The following is a 16,799-nucleotide window of genomic DNA, read 5'->3' on the forward strand; positions in this document are numbered from 1 at the left end:
ATCTAAATGAGCTGGCAGTTTCAGCAGATCTCAGGTATTCAGGAAGCTTGTTCCACAGGTGAGGAGCAGAGAAACTAAAAGCTGCTTCACTTTGCTCTTACTCTAGGAACACTGAGTAAACCTGTCCCAGAGCACCTGATGGTCTGGATGCTTTGTATTGTTCAAGTAGATCAGAGATGTTTTTGGGCCATTTAGGGTGTAATAGAAGTAGGATTTTAAAATCTGTCCTTTGACACCCAGGAAGCCAAATCATTGATTTAAGGAGAGGTGTGATATGCTCCATTTTCTTTCTCAATACAACTTTGCATGCTGAGAGGAAAACTCAAACTGAGAGCTGGCTCAGGGTCTGTCCAGTATCATCTTCTGCTAGAACCAACACTTAAGCCTGACCCACCTCAGTAATGTCCCCTCGACAGCCTCTCATATTCGTAATGGACCACTTTGTTTTTTAGCATCTAACTTCATGTAACTTGAAACATTCCCCATAGTGTACTATAGCTCTGATGACACGTCGTTAGCAGCTGCACCATTAACATAACCTGATTGTTTAGAAAGTATTCTGAACAACAAAGTCCTCTACTTCTAATGACAGTGGTACCCTTTTATTTTGTCTGTTTATTTTTGACAGCAGGAATATGAAAGTTTTCTTTTTACTCTTTGGTAACATTCCCACACATGTACAGTAGTATGAAGTTTAGGATAAGAACACAAAAATGTTCTAGCGTCAGGCCCAATGTTTTATGTCTCTCACCTCACCTCACTTTATATTACATCTCCTCTTATCATCTGTAGCTTGCTCTTGAAAACCAAATATACGCTGTCTGAAATCTGTGATAGGTATTCAGTGCGCACATTGCCACCACATATTATTTTATAATACGACATGACTTTTGTGTGCACACTGTTTATACATCTGGCCCCTTGTGGTTTCATTTTACCATCACAATGTATGATCATAATGTAAGTCATGTGTTGAAGCAGCCTCTCATCCCTTCTCTTTTCAGGTTTCGATGTCAACGCTGTGTGAATGGCAGAGAGGTCTGGCCTCCTGCAGATGACTGTGACTGCACCAGTGACCTCTCCCAGTGGAACCACTGCTTCAGTAAGAAGGGCCTGAGGGACCAGGTGTTGAAAGCCTCCTGGGATGCTGCTGTCTCCTTCGTCTTCCACCAGCGCTCTCACGAGGACCAGAGGGGAGTAGTATAGCAGCAGAAACAACACGGACTGCCTATCGCACCACCACCTGTACATACTGATATCTATTTATTGTTGAGATTTTCTGTTTTATTAACTAAACTTTTTTATTAAAGCAGAAGGAATAAAGGTTATGCTTATGTGTATGTTGAACTGTGATGCAGATGCAGTTACCCAGCTCACCTAGTTGTGTGGAGGTAGAAGATAACTTATCGGTTATTCACAGCTGATTCCAGCCATCTGAAAACAGCAGGATAGACATGTACATTCATCTCACACATTTTAATACCACATTGCACACAAATCAAATACATTCAAGTTCTCTGTACTGCATCAGTTGGTGCCAATGTAAGAAGGAAGCACACATGCTGACTGTCACCAATGCTGGTGTAATAGTTTTAAAATCAAATATAGATGTTAGCATGTTAGCACAGTAGGCCTTTTAATTCTTCACTGCTACTGTGCAAGCACATCCAACACACATTACAAATATTGCAAGTCTATTTACCATTATCAGTGTCTAAATAAAAACTTAAATGGTAATTCCCAGCTCCCTTTTTGTTTCATTGACAGTAATGTCATGTGTAGCTGGCCACTTTCATTTTTTGAAGACCTATGCACTCATGAGCCAACCACTTTTCAAAGCCAAACTGTTGCTCCTGCCCTGTCAACTCCTGGTAGGACCAGTGAGGAGTGTGACATCACCGGTCCTTGGAGTGTGTAAAAACCATGCTGTCACCAGTAGTTGGCAGCACCCAGGATTATTAGTGTGGGTGTAGTTAAATGGGATTTACTCTTGAACTTGGCATTGAACTTCTCCATAGTTTATTTACTTGAATTAAGAGAGATGTCACCCCCATATGAGAATACATGTATGCGCGCAGTTAGGCTACCACCACTGCAAATGTTGTGAGAATGAAAAATCTACGTAATGATAAACTTGATATTATCATTACAAGGGTTATTATAAGACATATGATGATATTGTATGCATGGTTTTGGCAGAACACAGGCAAATTCACAGATTCTTTTAGTAAGATGTCATTATTACATGTTTTATATTGATATTTATATAAATATATGACATTAATATTGATTTAATATATTATATTTCATATTACATTATGATTTATAGTCCTATTGGGTTATAAAATAAAAAGTCTATGGATTTCAAGAAGATTTTTAACCGATGAAAAGCGAGTCGCAATTGAAGACTTATTTTAAAATATTTGCAAGCAACTATTGAGAATATAATCTCTTTATAAACGGAAGTTACAGACTGTGGTATAGTCAAGGTACAGTGGGTGGCGGTCTGCACCTTTTACGTTGGTTTGTAGCCCGCCATTAACCCTGAAGAAGAAGAATAACTTACCAGTTGGTGGCGGTAATGCGCCATTTCTGCAGTTGCCAACTGCCGTCCCCCGTCAAGGAATAAAGACCTCAGAGGAGACCAACCACCACTGAATCAACGATACGGATGGAAGCGGTCCTGTTTGCTGTAAATTGGTTTGTCTTGGCATCCTAATTAAATGATAACCACATTAATGCTAAACAATGCGCGAAACTGCCCACAAAACAGACCAAACAAACCCGAAGGAGATATGTCTGAAGCAGTTCTGTTTCCACGCTGTCAGGGAACATTTTCCTTCCCTGAGCATGGAGGCTGTTCTTGGTACGTATTTTATTGTTTACGTTTATGTTACTGTAACGTTACATAGAATTGGAGATCACGAAGAGCTAATACTTCGAACAGGACTTAGGCTAACTTTTAATTGTTAGCAGAAGCTAACATGGACCTAACGTCACTTATCGCATAATTGGAGACATACCAGCGCTGAACCCCCTTTAATAATATAGTTTAGTATAGTTATATAGTATAGTTTCAAGTTTATGGCCATATATTTAAGTAAATATTCCTAAATAACATTTCACAATACCACTAATTCAAGAGCATTTCCCTAAGGTATCAAAAGTGTGAATTTAATATAAATTACACAATTGACAATTAAAGTTAATCGTCCAGTCTTAGCCTAGATATTTTACAAACAATTGAGAGGCTGGCTTCTTATATGGATTATTGTCAGTTCCAATTCATATTTGTTTTTGTTCTCCAGTGTTATAGCACCCATTCATAGTAGACATATTGGGATTTTTATTTGTATGGTTTAATTTCAACCGTTACTCATTGATGAGGGAGTTAATGTCCTAATTTATCTGTCACTACTTAGATCTTCCAGTGCCTCTTATTAAGGAGCTTCTTCCTCATTTGACTGTGTGTCAGTTGGATGAGATCCAACCTGAGCTAAATCAGAGAGGTAAGAACTATAGCTGGATTGCAAACGTGGTGTTCTGTATTTTTCCTTTGTTCATAGAGACCATACCTTTGATTTGATCAGAAGAATACATAATTATGTTTCAATTTAATCTAACTTTTGTTCGGCTTGTCTCAGGGATATCAACTCACTCTGGATGGGCTACAGTCCTGAAGGACCTTTGCGGACCTAGCCGTGTGGGTGTAACATCTCTTTTAATAGAGTTTCATGTACAGTAACTCTAGAATCCATGTGTGATATGTGTCCTGTGTTACATTTCAGGCAGCTGACTTTCCCACAGAAGAAGAGGCCAAACATGAAGTTATGAGAATGCTTTTTACACTTGTATTTCATGGCTTCAGAAACCCCTTTGTCAATAGAAACAGCTTGAATTTAAACACACCATCCTTCATGTGGTCTGCAGCTAAATGTATCAAACATTTTTTACTCATTACAAGTTTGCGCCTTCAAAGTTTAACAGCTGAGCAGCGGCCTCTTCTGAACCTCCTGGAGAAACGTATCAGGAGTGTTGGTGTACCACAGTCCTTTGATCTATCAAAGAGCAACACAAAACCTGCTCTGTATGTTCTCCATCGCCTGGTAGACCATGGGGTGGCTAAAGAAATGGTCATAGATGTGGACTGTCCCATCACGCTGGCCTGGCTCCTACATGGAAGGGGATCTCAGTATGTAAATCCCAAGCTGAAGAATCTCATGCACAGCAAAAAGGAAAGCTGTATTTCACACGCAGCTTCAGCCAGTGCAGACGGGGCCAGTTACAGTCCAGGTCTTGAAACCAGGGCTTCAAAAAATGAGGATGAACAAGCCCCCCCGTGCAAACGCTTCAAGTTGGATTCTCGGACTGTGGAGGAGGAATCCGGAAATACACACTTTACTGTGGACCCACAGGTTCTCTGTCAAACCTTCACTCCGTGTGGTGGTCCCTCAGCAGGGTCTTGTCCATGGGGCCAGATTGATTGTCTGAAGATCAGACATTGTGGGTCCCACTCTCTCAGAGAGCTGACCTCTGCCCTGCCCACATTTTTCTGCCTTCGCTCTCTAACTCTTCACAGCTTCTGTAAGTTTGTTAGTTAATGTGCCAGTAGGTTTGGGGGTGGGGGGGTTCAGGGGTCATTTTGGTCTTGGTATAATGAATCTGTGCTAGTTTAAGAAGTGCCTCTAGCACGGTTCACAGTTGACAATTAAACGTGCCCTGTGTTTATATTGTGTATTAAGTCTTACAAACATGCTTTATACATTTCCTCCCTCATAAAACACTTGCAAAGCTGCCTCTGTTGGCGCGCTGCTGCATAGCTTGGTACCCCCTCCTGTAGTGGTCGGGTGTGAAACCATGAATATGTATCACTTGTCTGCATTTAGGAGTGCTTGTGCTTTAGAAACAAAACAAGCACCCAAAAACTGCATAATTGCTGAATTAGAGGTCAAAAAAGGTCACTCCACAGGACACCCTTGACTGTCGGCCTGTAATGAGAACATCAGTTTTCTGCAGAGTGAAACAGTCTGAGGGTAGTGTTTGACACTGAACTGTCAAAAAACTCTAAGGGGTACATGGCATCTGTAAACAGTATTATTGTATTGGATCCATAGAATCAGTTGACAAAAATTAAATATAAAATTATTACCCCCAAATGACACGTTTGTTCAGTTGTGTAGCAGTGATCTGTTTTTGTTGGTTTATCTAGCAACCTTCAGGGATGCTGATGTATTGGGCCTGGCCAGAGCCCTGAAGCAGCTGTCTGAGAGCTGCCGCAGCTCCCTCACTGATCTCAACATCGGCGTCCTGCCTTACACCAAACTCACAGAGATCCTGCTTGATGCAAGCCCCAAGGTGACGTCCCTGCATGTAGAGATCCAAAGTGTAGCCTTGGGACCACACTTCTTACCCCATCATCCCAGGATTGCTGAGTCAGACATGTCAGGTGCTGTGAAGCTTCTACCAAAGTCAAGTAAACACTTGAAATGAGCAGGATCAAAAGTGTATTTGAAACACAACCTTGAACCTGTTGAAACACAAGGTTCTTGAACCAGTCCAGCTATAAGAAACAAATCCTGTAGTAGTTGGAAGGAGACTAGTCTCAGTGTTATAAAATAGTGTCATTTAATGTTCAAGCTGTTTATATTCTTTAGTTCTTCTTCTTTTTTATCTCTTTAAGTAGTAGCAGGAAACTGTCATTAGAAACTAAGGGTAGACACTAGAGCTCGACCAATAAAGGGTTTTTCAAGCCAATGTCATGGTGATCTTTGAGGAGTTAATCAGATTACAGTATATTGGAGTATATTATAATTGTGTATTGTTAACATAGAAACACATACTGTAACCTAAAATTATTTTTACATCTAGTTATTGAAGAGTTCTGACCAATACATGCACATTTACCAAAATCCCAGGCCACAAGTTTAAATGGTTGTTTGAGGGTTAAGGCTTGGGTGTAGGGTCAGGCATTCAGTTATGAGATAAAGGCTAGGGTAAGGGTGACAGGTCCCCACGTATATCGTAAAAATGGATGCGTGTGTGTGGTCCAGGTTTTACTCATGTTGTAGGGACCTAAATCTGTTTACACTCTCATTATTGGGACTTGTTTTCTTTATGCAGACAAAAAGCAAATCAACATGATTTAGATCATTAAATTTTAAAGACATCTTTTAAAGTTATGGTAAGTTTAGGTGTATGTTAGGATTAGGGTTAGGTAGTAGTTATGGGTAATGTTAAATTAGGTCTCCAGGGAGTGAATGTAAGACCATGTGATATCCTCTGAGGGGATGGAGACAACTGTGTGTGTGCTGTTTGCCTGTATCCATGTCCAAACCTTACTTTACTTTTAATCACTCTGTAAATCTGTTCAGATCTGCTAGTGCTAGATTAGCAGTTAATAATGGCTTCTCTCTCCTGAGAGGGTGGTGTTTTTGTAATTTTGGAGATATCTGCTGCTTTACCTTTCAACACAAAGCTCTGCTCGGTCACTGGAGCTGTTCCACTCTGTGCCCATGGTCTGTGTACACAGCAACCTTCAGCATTGATAGGCGACCTCTTGTAGTGTTTAACCAAGCAGACAGTGCAGTGGGTGGAACAGTCCTCAAGACCAAAGAGTCGGGACTACAGACAGGGAAAGGCAGCTGAATCAGAGCTAAAGTAATGCATTTTTAAATCGATTTGGTTAAAAAAAATAATGATTTGGTTAATTGTAAAAATGCTGAATATCAGATCAGTTGACATGATCAGCACCTCACAGATATGGGTGTGACATGACAAGGCCTCGTTTGGTCCCAGCATTTTTCTCATGGTCATCTGACTTCTGCTTTAAAAGGTTGATTGTGTGTCAAGAAGTTGCGAGGAGTGTAACATCTCAATCAGACAAAACAAACCCTCAGATCAGACGAGCTGCATACTGCATGAATTAATACCACAGCAGTGTAGTTGATTAAAATCTACATGTTTCCTGATCTTTTCTCAGCAGAGCTGCCCCTGGAGAAACTCACAGTCAAAGTAGCTGAGCTCCAAACAGATCTGCAGTTCATCACATCTGTGCTGAGACGCTCCCCACAGCTAAACTCTGTTCACATCGCCGGGATGAGATTACCAACTGGTTCCTCGCTCAGCCACCTCCTCACCACTCTCTCAGGTAAGGTGTCATGGCTGTCTCGAAGCTCAACACAAAGCAAGTGGATCAAAGTCAATAAAACAAATAGAAATGAATGAATAAATATTCAGTGTAACATGGCAAGGAAAAGAAAAAATGAAATGAGGAATGAAACTTTCTGTTAAATAACATTTTGTGTTTTGATGGTCAGTCTACAACATGTTAGTGAATAAAGTTATACAACAAGCGAGAGGGTTTTTTCAGGAGACATTGATAATGCCAGTAGATCTGCCCTTTCTGGAGTGCCTGGTGTCTCACCTGGTGGAGCTTGTAACAAACGGCCCAGGAATCTGACTTTTGGCCTTTGCTGCATGTCATCCTCTCTCTCTCATGAGAATAAATAGAATATATCAATAATTTTCTACATGCTGCACTTTAATGCACTTTGTGTATTTGTTGTGTTCAAGAAACAAAAGTAATCCAAGTTGAAATTCTGACCAGTTTGCCACTGGGTTACAAGTTTACAAGATTACATGTTTATGTTCACAAGTTAAATTCATAATGAATTGAAAGTAACATTTTTTTCTACTGTACTGAAAACTGTGAATTCAAAACCGAGGTATGTACTGAAATGTGACTTTTGCGTACTGTTACACTCCTAGTATATATTTTTCTTATTGTCAACTAATTACATGAAAAGACCCAAACCATCAATCAGCTGATCTGAAGTATTGTGTGTGTCCTCTGTGCCATAGAGCTACATTGTCGTCCAAAAATTATTAAAAACAACTAATTAGCCACGCTGTTGCTCCTTCATTACCAGGAAAATATTCTGACTCACTGGATGTAGGCTGTAGGTGTACATATAAGTTTTTAAGTATATTAAAGAAATGCAAGCAAGCCAGAGCATTTCTTCCCTACAGCTGAAAGATAATGGGCTCTGAAGATAGGTATGCATATGTGAGACTATCATGAACACCCACACTACAGTTTATTTTGACACAGTGTGTTGCCAAAAATATTCACTATAGTAAATTAATCCACAGCTGAAAGTAGTCCCCAACAGATGCACTATTTCCTCCCGGTTGAGTAACACCACAGTGACAGCTGATTGATGAAATGACTCTGAGAACAAACATTTACTATGATTGTGAGTCGTTATTAAAGAGTTATGGAACCAATGGGCTCGGATCAGAAAGTATTGAGATGGACTAACACACTATTTCTGGTCTTTGTTGATTATAAAAATATAGAATTACTGAGTTATTGTGTTTTTACCGTTTTAATCAGGTCCACTTGTTTTTGAGACGAAAAAAAACAAAAAAACGCATATTTCTCCTCAACTCTGCATGTAGTCTGCAGAATCTCTCTGCCCCTGCTCTGTGAGTGTCAGAGCTGCACAAACAGTGTGCCGTGACATGAAACAAATAACCTGAAGATTACCCAAGTTGATGTGAACTACGTTTGTAGTTACTGTAAGTAAGTACAATAAAACATTTGCAAATAAAAAATCTAAATTTTATCAATAGCCCTGTTAAATATGAACATGTAGACTGCGATATGTCCATAGTCACAGGCACAGCACGCCAGCTCAGCAGCTAACACCTTATTGTTACAATCAAGCTTAAAAAAAAAGCTGTCTGGCTACTATTTTCACCCAGCTGGACATTGTATGCACTGGTAGAAAACACTGATTAACAAACAAACTTGAAATGGATCTCTTTATTTATTTATTTATTTTATCCCGAGTGGGATGTTTTATAGATGTAATGCTGACAGTGTTTCTAAATGATATTTACAAACACATTGAGCATCTCTGTGCAGTTTCTGCCCAGCCCTCAGTCAGCCTGGACGATTCATCAGTCTAGCTTAGGGCTGCACGATATGGAAAAAAAAATCATATTGCAATTGTTGATCGTGATTTTTGTTGGTCTTGTACCAAACTTTACATCTGGAGAATGTGATTTGTAGGCCAGATCGTCTCTGTAGCACCACAATGTTTATGGTGCAGACAATGCACAACAGCTCCTGTGATTTGAATGTTGCATTTGGTCATATTGTGATTTCAAATATATTTCGATTAATTGTGCAGCCCTGGTCTAGCTCTAACACAAATGTACCATGAAGTTAATGACATGTGATCAACTTTTAGAGTCAAATCACAACTTGAGGAGTCTCAACTTGGAAGACATGAAGCTGTCTGATTGTCTTCCTGAGATCCTGAATCTACTGATGCATTGCAAGTTGGAAGGTAAGAAAAGGAGGATGATCCATGATAAAAGCTAAGTAGACTGATTTCCTCCGTGACATTGAAACAGTACTGGACAGAACTGGTCTTAGTCCACAGTTGGTTTCAGCTTCAGGAATTATTTTTTCTTTCTCCTCTCCCTCTCTCAGAGCTGCAGTGCAATGACTGCCGCCTTCTTGAGAGGTGGAGTGACAAGCAAGAGAGTTTGCAGCAGTTGGTGGCTGCTGTGAAGTCGGTGCCTTCTCTCCACACACTCAGCCTGGCTCAGAATCGGCTCGGTAAGCTCATCCTCACATCTGTGCCTCTGTGGTTGTGGGAGCAGTTCTTATCTTGATATAACTCTTATATGTCATGTGTGCAGAGTTATTGGTTGCTGTAATCACTCATCCTCCCTCCCCATAGTGCCACACCACCGTAAGATAGGGGTCTAATTCCACAGTCCTCATTCTGTGCGAAAACATTATCTAAATTTCACTTGAAGTTCATACAGCTATTTGCAAATGTTTTGCCGCTTCTGAGCAAATGACATACCTTGTTGATTGTTAAAGGAAAAAGAAGTGAATCCAGCCCCCGCAGCAAACAGACATCTGAAGAAAGGCTCATCTTTAATGTCTATGTACTGCTACTTTTATTTCATCCGAAGATAATTCAACAGTTATTGGGGCATGTACAAAGGTTTTGGCTCCGTTCTACTGGTAAAACAGTCAGTATGTCTATTAACTTGTTAGACTTAAATTGCCTCATATATATATATATATTTACATGCTGTAATGTACAGCGATCAGCAGCATACATGCAGTAACCATGGATCCTTGATCCAACATAAAACAGAGACAGGCCCCCTGTGCAATGAACTAAAATCTATGACTACAGTTCCTGCTACTTTACTTTGGGTCTTCAAGTCATTGATCACTCACCTGGACTGGAGCAGTGGAGAAACCAGGTCTGCAAGCATGTTGAAAGCAAGTGATCAATTAGTTGTTTAAAAAATAATAAGAAATCTGATCAAGGATTTTTCTAATAATGTAGAGCAGATGATTGGTCTGATGTCAGGCACAGTAAAATTAGCTTTTCACTCTTTTGGGATGAGATTTAATTTCTGTTTTTACTCAACAGCTTTACTGTTGTCAAGTGCTGCTCAGGCTGGACTATTACGTCCCTATAAATAATGTTGCTCTGAATGAAAAGTCTGTGGTGGTGGTGGTGGTCTGTTTTTCGGAGTGACAGTCACACCATGTGAAGCCTGGGTAGAAAACATGTAGTTTCCCGATCATTGTCTGGCTGCATCATTCAGATTACATTAACTGAAGCTACACACTATTACTAATGATGATTCATCCATCCTTCATCAGTAACACCCTCTCAGCTCACTGTGGTTGTTACAACCTCTACAGTCATGTTATGTTGACTGTTGTGTACTGGTGTATCTTAACACACTGGTCAATTCTTTAGTCTAAGTAACTATAAAATACATTAGTATGTTTGTCAGTGTGGAATAAACTTTAGTCTTCCCTGAATGTGTTACATTGTTCTCTATTTAATTCATAAAATAAACATGTTTACAACTAAGGCTGTATAAACCACGACACTAATGACAATAATGCACACAGCTTACCTGCTACATTTTCTATTATAAATATGTTATGACATGATGTCATTAAAATGAAATTTTGTGACCTATTAGTAAAAGAGAGAAGTGACTTAGAGTCGAGAAACTGATATAAACTGTGGCTGTTGTCTCGTCCTGTGATGAGCTAACTCCTTCTGGATGTTTGTCATCTTCACACCACAGCCATCAGCCTTTCTCAGTGAAAAGCCTCTAATAAATACACCCACTGTACACTATCTGTCAAACACTTGACAGCAGACACACAAAGATAGCGACTCGCTAACATGATGGAGCATTTAGCAGCTAAAGGAGAGTGAATACTGAGCTTAGCTTCCTCAGGTGAACAGGACTCCTGCTAACAGGTTTACCATGTCCACTTGAATGGCTTCAATATGTTGTGTTGTATCACGGCTTGTTTCTCTTGCCAAAATATCAATGAATGCAAGTTTAAAGAGTCTCAACAGAAAAATGTCTTTTTGATTCACACACAGTCAGTTCCATGTGACGTGTGTCTCTTAACTGATGAATAATCTGTGTCAACAGCCAAGAACGTGAGTGTGCTGGCAGAGCTGTTCTCAGGATCGTCACCAAGCTCGGTGAAACGACTGGACATCAGGTGAGATAGGCTGATGATCACTTTTCACAAACAGGGAGTCATTAGGAGAAATGGGCTCCTGACGTCAAGCTTAAAATACTCTTCATGATGATGAGACTGAAATGTTAGCATATGTGTATTGTATCTGTTATTCAGTGTTGAATTCTTGAATAAAGCATGTACACTATGTATCTAAAAAGAATCACATTTCCAATGATGAATGCAAAATTTAAAAATAAAAAGTACACACATTTCAGATGAACTGAAAATGCACAGGCCATTGTAGATTTAATTCCTTAATATTGTTATTCTGATAGAAAAATGTACTAAAAACTGCCTTGCATTATCTAAGAAATATTTAGCTTGTAGCAGCACCATCCCAACAAAGTCAACTGATCACAGCAACTGTGCAAATTCCACATCAACACACCCCATGTGATCAAGACTTATTCCTCCCACTATCACTAAACTCACAGCTATTAAGAAATAATATAGAAGCTATCAAAAGCAGTCACATAGTGTGTTTTTTAAGGTAAACACAAGAAACTTGTGCTACAGCAAATGGACCAGACTCAGTGAATAGCTCCCTAAGTCCTATGATAACTATTAATTTAGCTATACAGACTAATGAGCAGTGATAACTAACATGTCTTTGGGGTCATCAGGTGGGAACCTCCTTTCACCAGTGTTTCGTCTAGTTGGTCCCACGACACCTCCAGGAGGCTAGACAGTGATCACTGGCGTCCCAGAGTCACTCCCCTAATGCCAGCCATCACTGCTCCTCACACCACAACTAAAAGTCATAGTGTGAAGTCATACCTCAGATCTCATGTGAAAATACTCCTGACCTGTACTTTTTCCTCATTGTCATTACCGTTTATTTTAGTCCTCATTGAATCTTAATTTCACTGTACATATATAAAAATGTACTTAAGTATGTAATGAATGTTAATCTATAGTTTGTACACTTTACATTTTATATATATTGAAAATACTAATGCAGAGAGACGCCTCAGCCTTGTTTCCTGGTTCCCTGATGACTAACATACCACTTTATCATGTCTACTTCATACTGTAGTTTTATTTTACAGTTAGTTACTTTGCAAATTCAAGGTTTTACATAAATGATATGATCAGCTTATAAAATATGATCCATTGTTACAGCTTAGCTCCACCTGGGTCATGTACAACATTAAAATGCTGCTTACATGGTTATGTATTAGTAATAATATACCAGTAATATCATATATGTAACACCTATAATACTTCTGTACTAGTGACAATTTGAATGCAGGATTTTCACCGCTGGTAACCTGTGTAATATGACAGATGCTACACACATAAAGTTTACTATCACTATTATTATTGTTGTTGTTGCTGTTGTTTGTTGTAAGGTTTTATTTATTAGACATTATATGATGATTTCCATGTGCTGCCTTTTGTCCTGAACAGCTCTAACTTCATTCAGCCTGCTGAGCTGCTCGAGTTCGCTGAGAAACTGAGGACACATCGTCCTCTGCACCGACTGACCCTTGACCTCAGGAAGAACCCAGGTGATCGAGACCCTGACACATGGAACGCTGCACTGAACACACTCCGTCCATTCTGTGTTCTGCAGGTTGGGGGATGGAAATCCACCGACACAATGGTTGACCACATCAGCAACATGTGAACAAGAAACATCTGCTCTGACTCTGCAGAAGTAACGGGCTTTAAAAAGTTGGTGCTGTATGTTAACTTTGTAAATTAGTCTTTGATAGAGGAGAGCAACTGTGGTCAGTTTGAGTTCAGGTCAGACAGTTTCACTGATGCAGTGACAAGTTTTCAGTTCAGGAAAACCTCATAAAAACTTGTGGAACCATGAGTCACTTGACTGGTTCTACATGTTCTCAGATATTTATTCTGTTTTTCTCCTGTAATCAAATGTTTTTATTGTTATGGAACACAGGTAATTTTGATTTGTAATTAGTTGTGTGACACATTTCATTCCTGCTATGTACAGTACATTTATTAAATGTAACATTTAATTTTTGCTCTTGTACGCAGTTGGACAATAAAAGCATCTGGTGTTAGTTTGACATTTGAATCATTTATTAAACCAACGTCCGTTACACTTCCAGTCGTCTCTTGGACAGCAGTGACAGTGGACGTTAAGATACAACTGAAAAAGCTGGAGGGTTGATGTTGAGGTGAAGAGCAGTTTCACAGCAGCTGTCTCACACCTTCTCTTCGTTATCATTTTCTTTACATTAGACGAACAGCATCAACACCGACGACCAATTCATCATTAGTAGGAATCAAGTAGAAAAAACGGATTAAAAAGAGCTCAATCATTTTCTTAGTGGATGTTTAATGCTAAATACTGTAACACTTCTATTCTGTAAATTCAGTTTGTTTTCCTTGTATATTCTCACGTTTTAGTAAATTCAAGTTGGAGAGAATGGAGACCCAATGTTTGCATGCTAATTGGTTGATTTGCTGGGTCTATCTACAACCATCACTTACATAAAACAAAGACACTCTCACAAACACACACTCATACACGCTGCAACATGTCAGTCTGGGCTGCCTCTCTCCGAGGCGTCTCCTTTACTAAGTGGTTACACAGGAAGTAAAATGAAAACGTTTGCCTACACTCATACCTCACAAAGAAGTCTGTTTGTCAGTGAGTGAGTGAGTTTGACAGTTTTAATGGGGAAATGTCTCTGAGACATGATTGGCTGTCTGAACAGATGAGCTCATCTGCATAACAAAAAAAATATGAACTATGAAAAACAGCAGGATGCTATGTTCCACATATCTTAGGATGGCAAGCAAATTGGTAGCAAGTGTAGCTGACACATTGTATCTCGGTAGTAAATAAGCTGGCCATCACTTAGTGTAGAATTGGGACAGTGTTCAAACCTGGCAACCCCATGACAAGGGCAATGAACATCTATGAACTGCTGCTCAAACCATTTTCAGACCTCTGTTTCTACAGGTGTGAAATAAGACAGCGGTGGAGTTAGTGGAAGGTGTATCAGTTTTAGTAAAGCTAAATAGGCAGTTTCCCTCTGCCAAGATAAAATTAGCTAAGCTAAGCTAACCGAAATATGTTCAAAATCTGCCATATTATTACTGGATGCGCAGATACAAACTGAACTGAATGTGTGTAAAGATGTCAGTCTGCCTTAAACAAAGTGTTTGTCTGATCAATAAACAATGTGAAACTCAGACTGACAATTTTTTATAATTTTCACAAACCAGCAAAACAATGACGCCTACTTCCGACAGCTATAAGCTAGTTGTGGGTGCAAAAGTAGGTAAAGTGACCAAACAGGCATGAAGGGCATATTCTTCATTTTAGAAGTGAGCTCTGTTATTTGTTTTCATAAAAAAATGTGGGTGATGATGAACTCTCAATGTTGCTTCTAGACTGGTCAGTAAACAGCTGTTAATGCTAACGTTAGCTATGTAGCAATAGCAAGCTCTTCACAAAATGTGAGATCTAATTGGTGAAACAGTCTGTTCTGTTTACCAGTCGGACATAATGTTTTTCTTGCATCTAGCTGCTAATTTGAATATTAGAGGTGGATGAGCTCATGGTTCAGTGATGATGCTCACTCCTGCAGCCCATCATCTCAATGACACATGAAGGAATCTCTCGTTTTTCTCAGAGCCTTAAAAAGTGAAACTGCTCCTCCAGACAAACCACTTCTCTGTGGATATGAGTCAGACCTACAGTTACAGATATCAGGGCTTAAAACACTTTCTGGTACTTGGATATATGATGGGTGGAAGCCTGAATGGACTGTTCAGAGATGGGTTTGAATTGTCACTTGTAGATCTCTATCAGTGTGAGGAAAATTTACATTTTAACAAGACTTAAAAAAAAAAAAAAGAAAGAAAATGAAACAACCCCCCACCCTGTTACATTAATTTCCACAGCAATTTCCACTGTCACATATGGTGCTTTTCCTCGCATGTTTCTGTATATACTTATTTTTACATAGTCTGTACAGTGTCAATATACACGTTTTCTATCTGGAGTGTGTATGTTAGGAGTGAGTGAGCTGCACATTACACATACACATAGTGACACTCATCATAGCCTCTCCATGAAGACACAGTTCAATCAGCCAGAGATGAACTGTGAGGCTGAGTGTCATCAGGACCTTTGAGATGGAAGTCATTGTTTCTTCAGGATGGTCCATGTGCGTGTCTCACAATCATCCTTTAAGTCGTGTCACAAAAAAAAAAACCTCAAATGAGTAAGAATGGTTCACACAGTCGTACTGTACATCAACACGTATGTGCCCTACCACACTGAAAACTACACACTCAATCACACACATACATATGCTCATGTGTCGTAACAAAAACACCGGAGCCTAGAGTACAATATCGCAAGAAGGCATTCAAATCTCAAATAAATATAAATAAATTAAATCATATAAAAAGAATGGGTTAAAAAACATAGAAATTCTGTTAAATACAGCAAAATCTCAGATGAACTCAATCAACAACAGTACTTGCTCATAGACGGAGACCATATGAATGTAAGAGACGACTACAGTTTGTAAACAATGACGGACAGGAAGACGGACGAGCACGCAGACGAATCACATTCACAAATCATTAGTGAGCAGAAAGGCCTGTTGGGGCTCAGTGGTGGTGGTGAACTGTTGCTCTGTGGTGTCAGTTGGGGTAGGAGGATGGGGCTGGGGTGGGGGGTGGCACTTCTCAAATCCCTCCAAGGAAGTACGAGCATGCTAACTGGCAGTGCTGCTATCAGCCCTCCTCTGGTATCTGTGGCTCATGCTCAGGAGGGCTGTGGTCGACAGCTGGAGCCATGGCCTCGAACACTGGCACCAGATTTCAGCAAGATCACCTCATCATCCGTTTACATGTTACAACCAGGGACACACAGTCATCTGTCATGGAGCCAAGGCTTCACTGGATCAATTCAGCCAAGAAGGAGGAAGTCAACACTTCAAAATCATTAGGTCTGGTTGGCTTCACATGTCACATGACTGCCCACACCTGTGATGACTGATGAGAACATGGACATCAAAACCCCTTCCACTGCTTCAGTTCAGTCCTGGATGTTTCATCGTCATCACTAAAATAAAAAGTGATCTGAGAACATTGCTTTTTGTTTAAAAAAGTTATTTATCCTCTTTACTGTTATGGGGTCAGATGTGGGCCGCCAACATTTTTAAGATTTTCAAGTGGGCCATGAGTTGGAAAGGGTTGGGAACCA

General features: G+C 39.8%; 2 protein-coding genes across 5 annotated transcripts in view; both read left to right on the top strand.

The window, feature by feature from the left end:
* The window catches only part of rad54l (RAD54 like), a 28,507-nt gene extending 26,822 nt beyond the window's left edge, over nucleotides 1-1,685 (top strand). Inside the window, exon 18 of the mRNA XM_022759098.1 lies at nucleotides 1,005-1,685. Within this exon, the coding sequence (XP_022614819.1) occupies nucleotides 1,005-1,206 (202 nt within the window). The 3' untranslated portion in view covers nucleotides 1,207-1,685. The remainder of the gene's footprint in view (nucleotides 1-1,004) is intronic.
* Nucleotides 1,686-2,589: 904 nt separating this feature from the next.
* Nucleotides 2,590-15,396, top strand: lrrc41 (leucine rich repeat containing 41). 4 transcript variants are annotated; one of them, XM_022759130.1, is made up of 10 exons: nucleotides 2,590-2,866; nucleotides 3,423-3,509; nucleotides 3,645-3,703; nucleotides 3,789-4,584; nucleotides 5,210-5,446; nucleotides 6,980-7,147; nucleotides 9,258-9,356; nucleotides 9,503-9,631; nucleotides 11,506-11,578; nucleotides 13,010-15,396. In XM_022759130.1, exons 1-10 carry the CDS (start codon nucleotides 2,749-2,751, stop codon nucleotides 13,227-13,229), a joined length of 1,986 nt encoding a protein of 661 aa, XP_022614851.1. In that variant the 5' UTR covers nucleotides 2,590-2,748; the 3' UTR covers nucleotides 13,230-15,396. The 4 variants fall into 4 exon arrangements, with proteins under 4 accessions (XP_022614851.1, XP_022614852.1, XP_022614854.1 ...); XM_022759131.1 differs by having other exon boundaries at nucleotides 6,983-7,147; XM_022759133.1 differs by lacking the exons at nucleotides 3,645-3,703; nucleotides 3,789-4,584.
* Nucleotides 15,397-16,799: the final 1,403 nt, after the last annotated feature.

Source organism: Seriola dumerili, unplaced genomic scaffold (assembly GCF_002260705.1).
Source record: "Seriola dumerili isolate Sdu_G_001 unplaced genomic scaffold, Sdu_1.0 BDQW01000319.1, whole genome shotgun sequence".
Classification (NCBI taxonomy): domain Eukaryota; kingdom Metazoa; phylum Chordata; class Actinopteri; order Carangiformes; family Carangidae; genus Seriola; species Seriola dumerili.

What these genes read in the sequence shown, in the direction of transcription:
- lrrc41 (XM_022759130.1), top strand. Translation starts at nt 2,749, where the DNA reads ATGCGCGAAACTGCCCACAAAACAGACCAAACAAACCCGAAGGAGATA. An exon ending in TGCTGAGTCAGACATGTCAG is followed by an intron (nt 5,447 to 6,979) that starts GTGCTGTGAAGC and finishes ATCTTTTCTCAG; the next exon opens with CAGAGCTGCCCCTGGAGAAA. An exon ending in GTGAAACGACTGGACATCAG is followed by an intron (nt 11,579 to 13,009) that starts GTGAGATAGGCT and finishes TGTCCTGAACAG; the next exon opens with CTCTAACTTCATTCAGCCTG.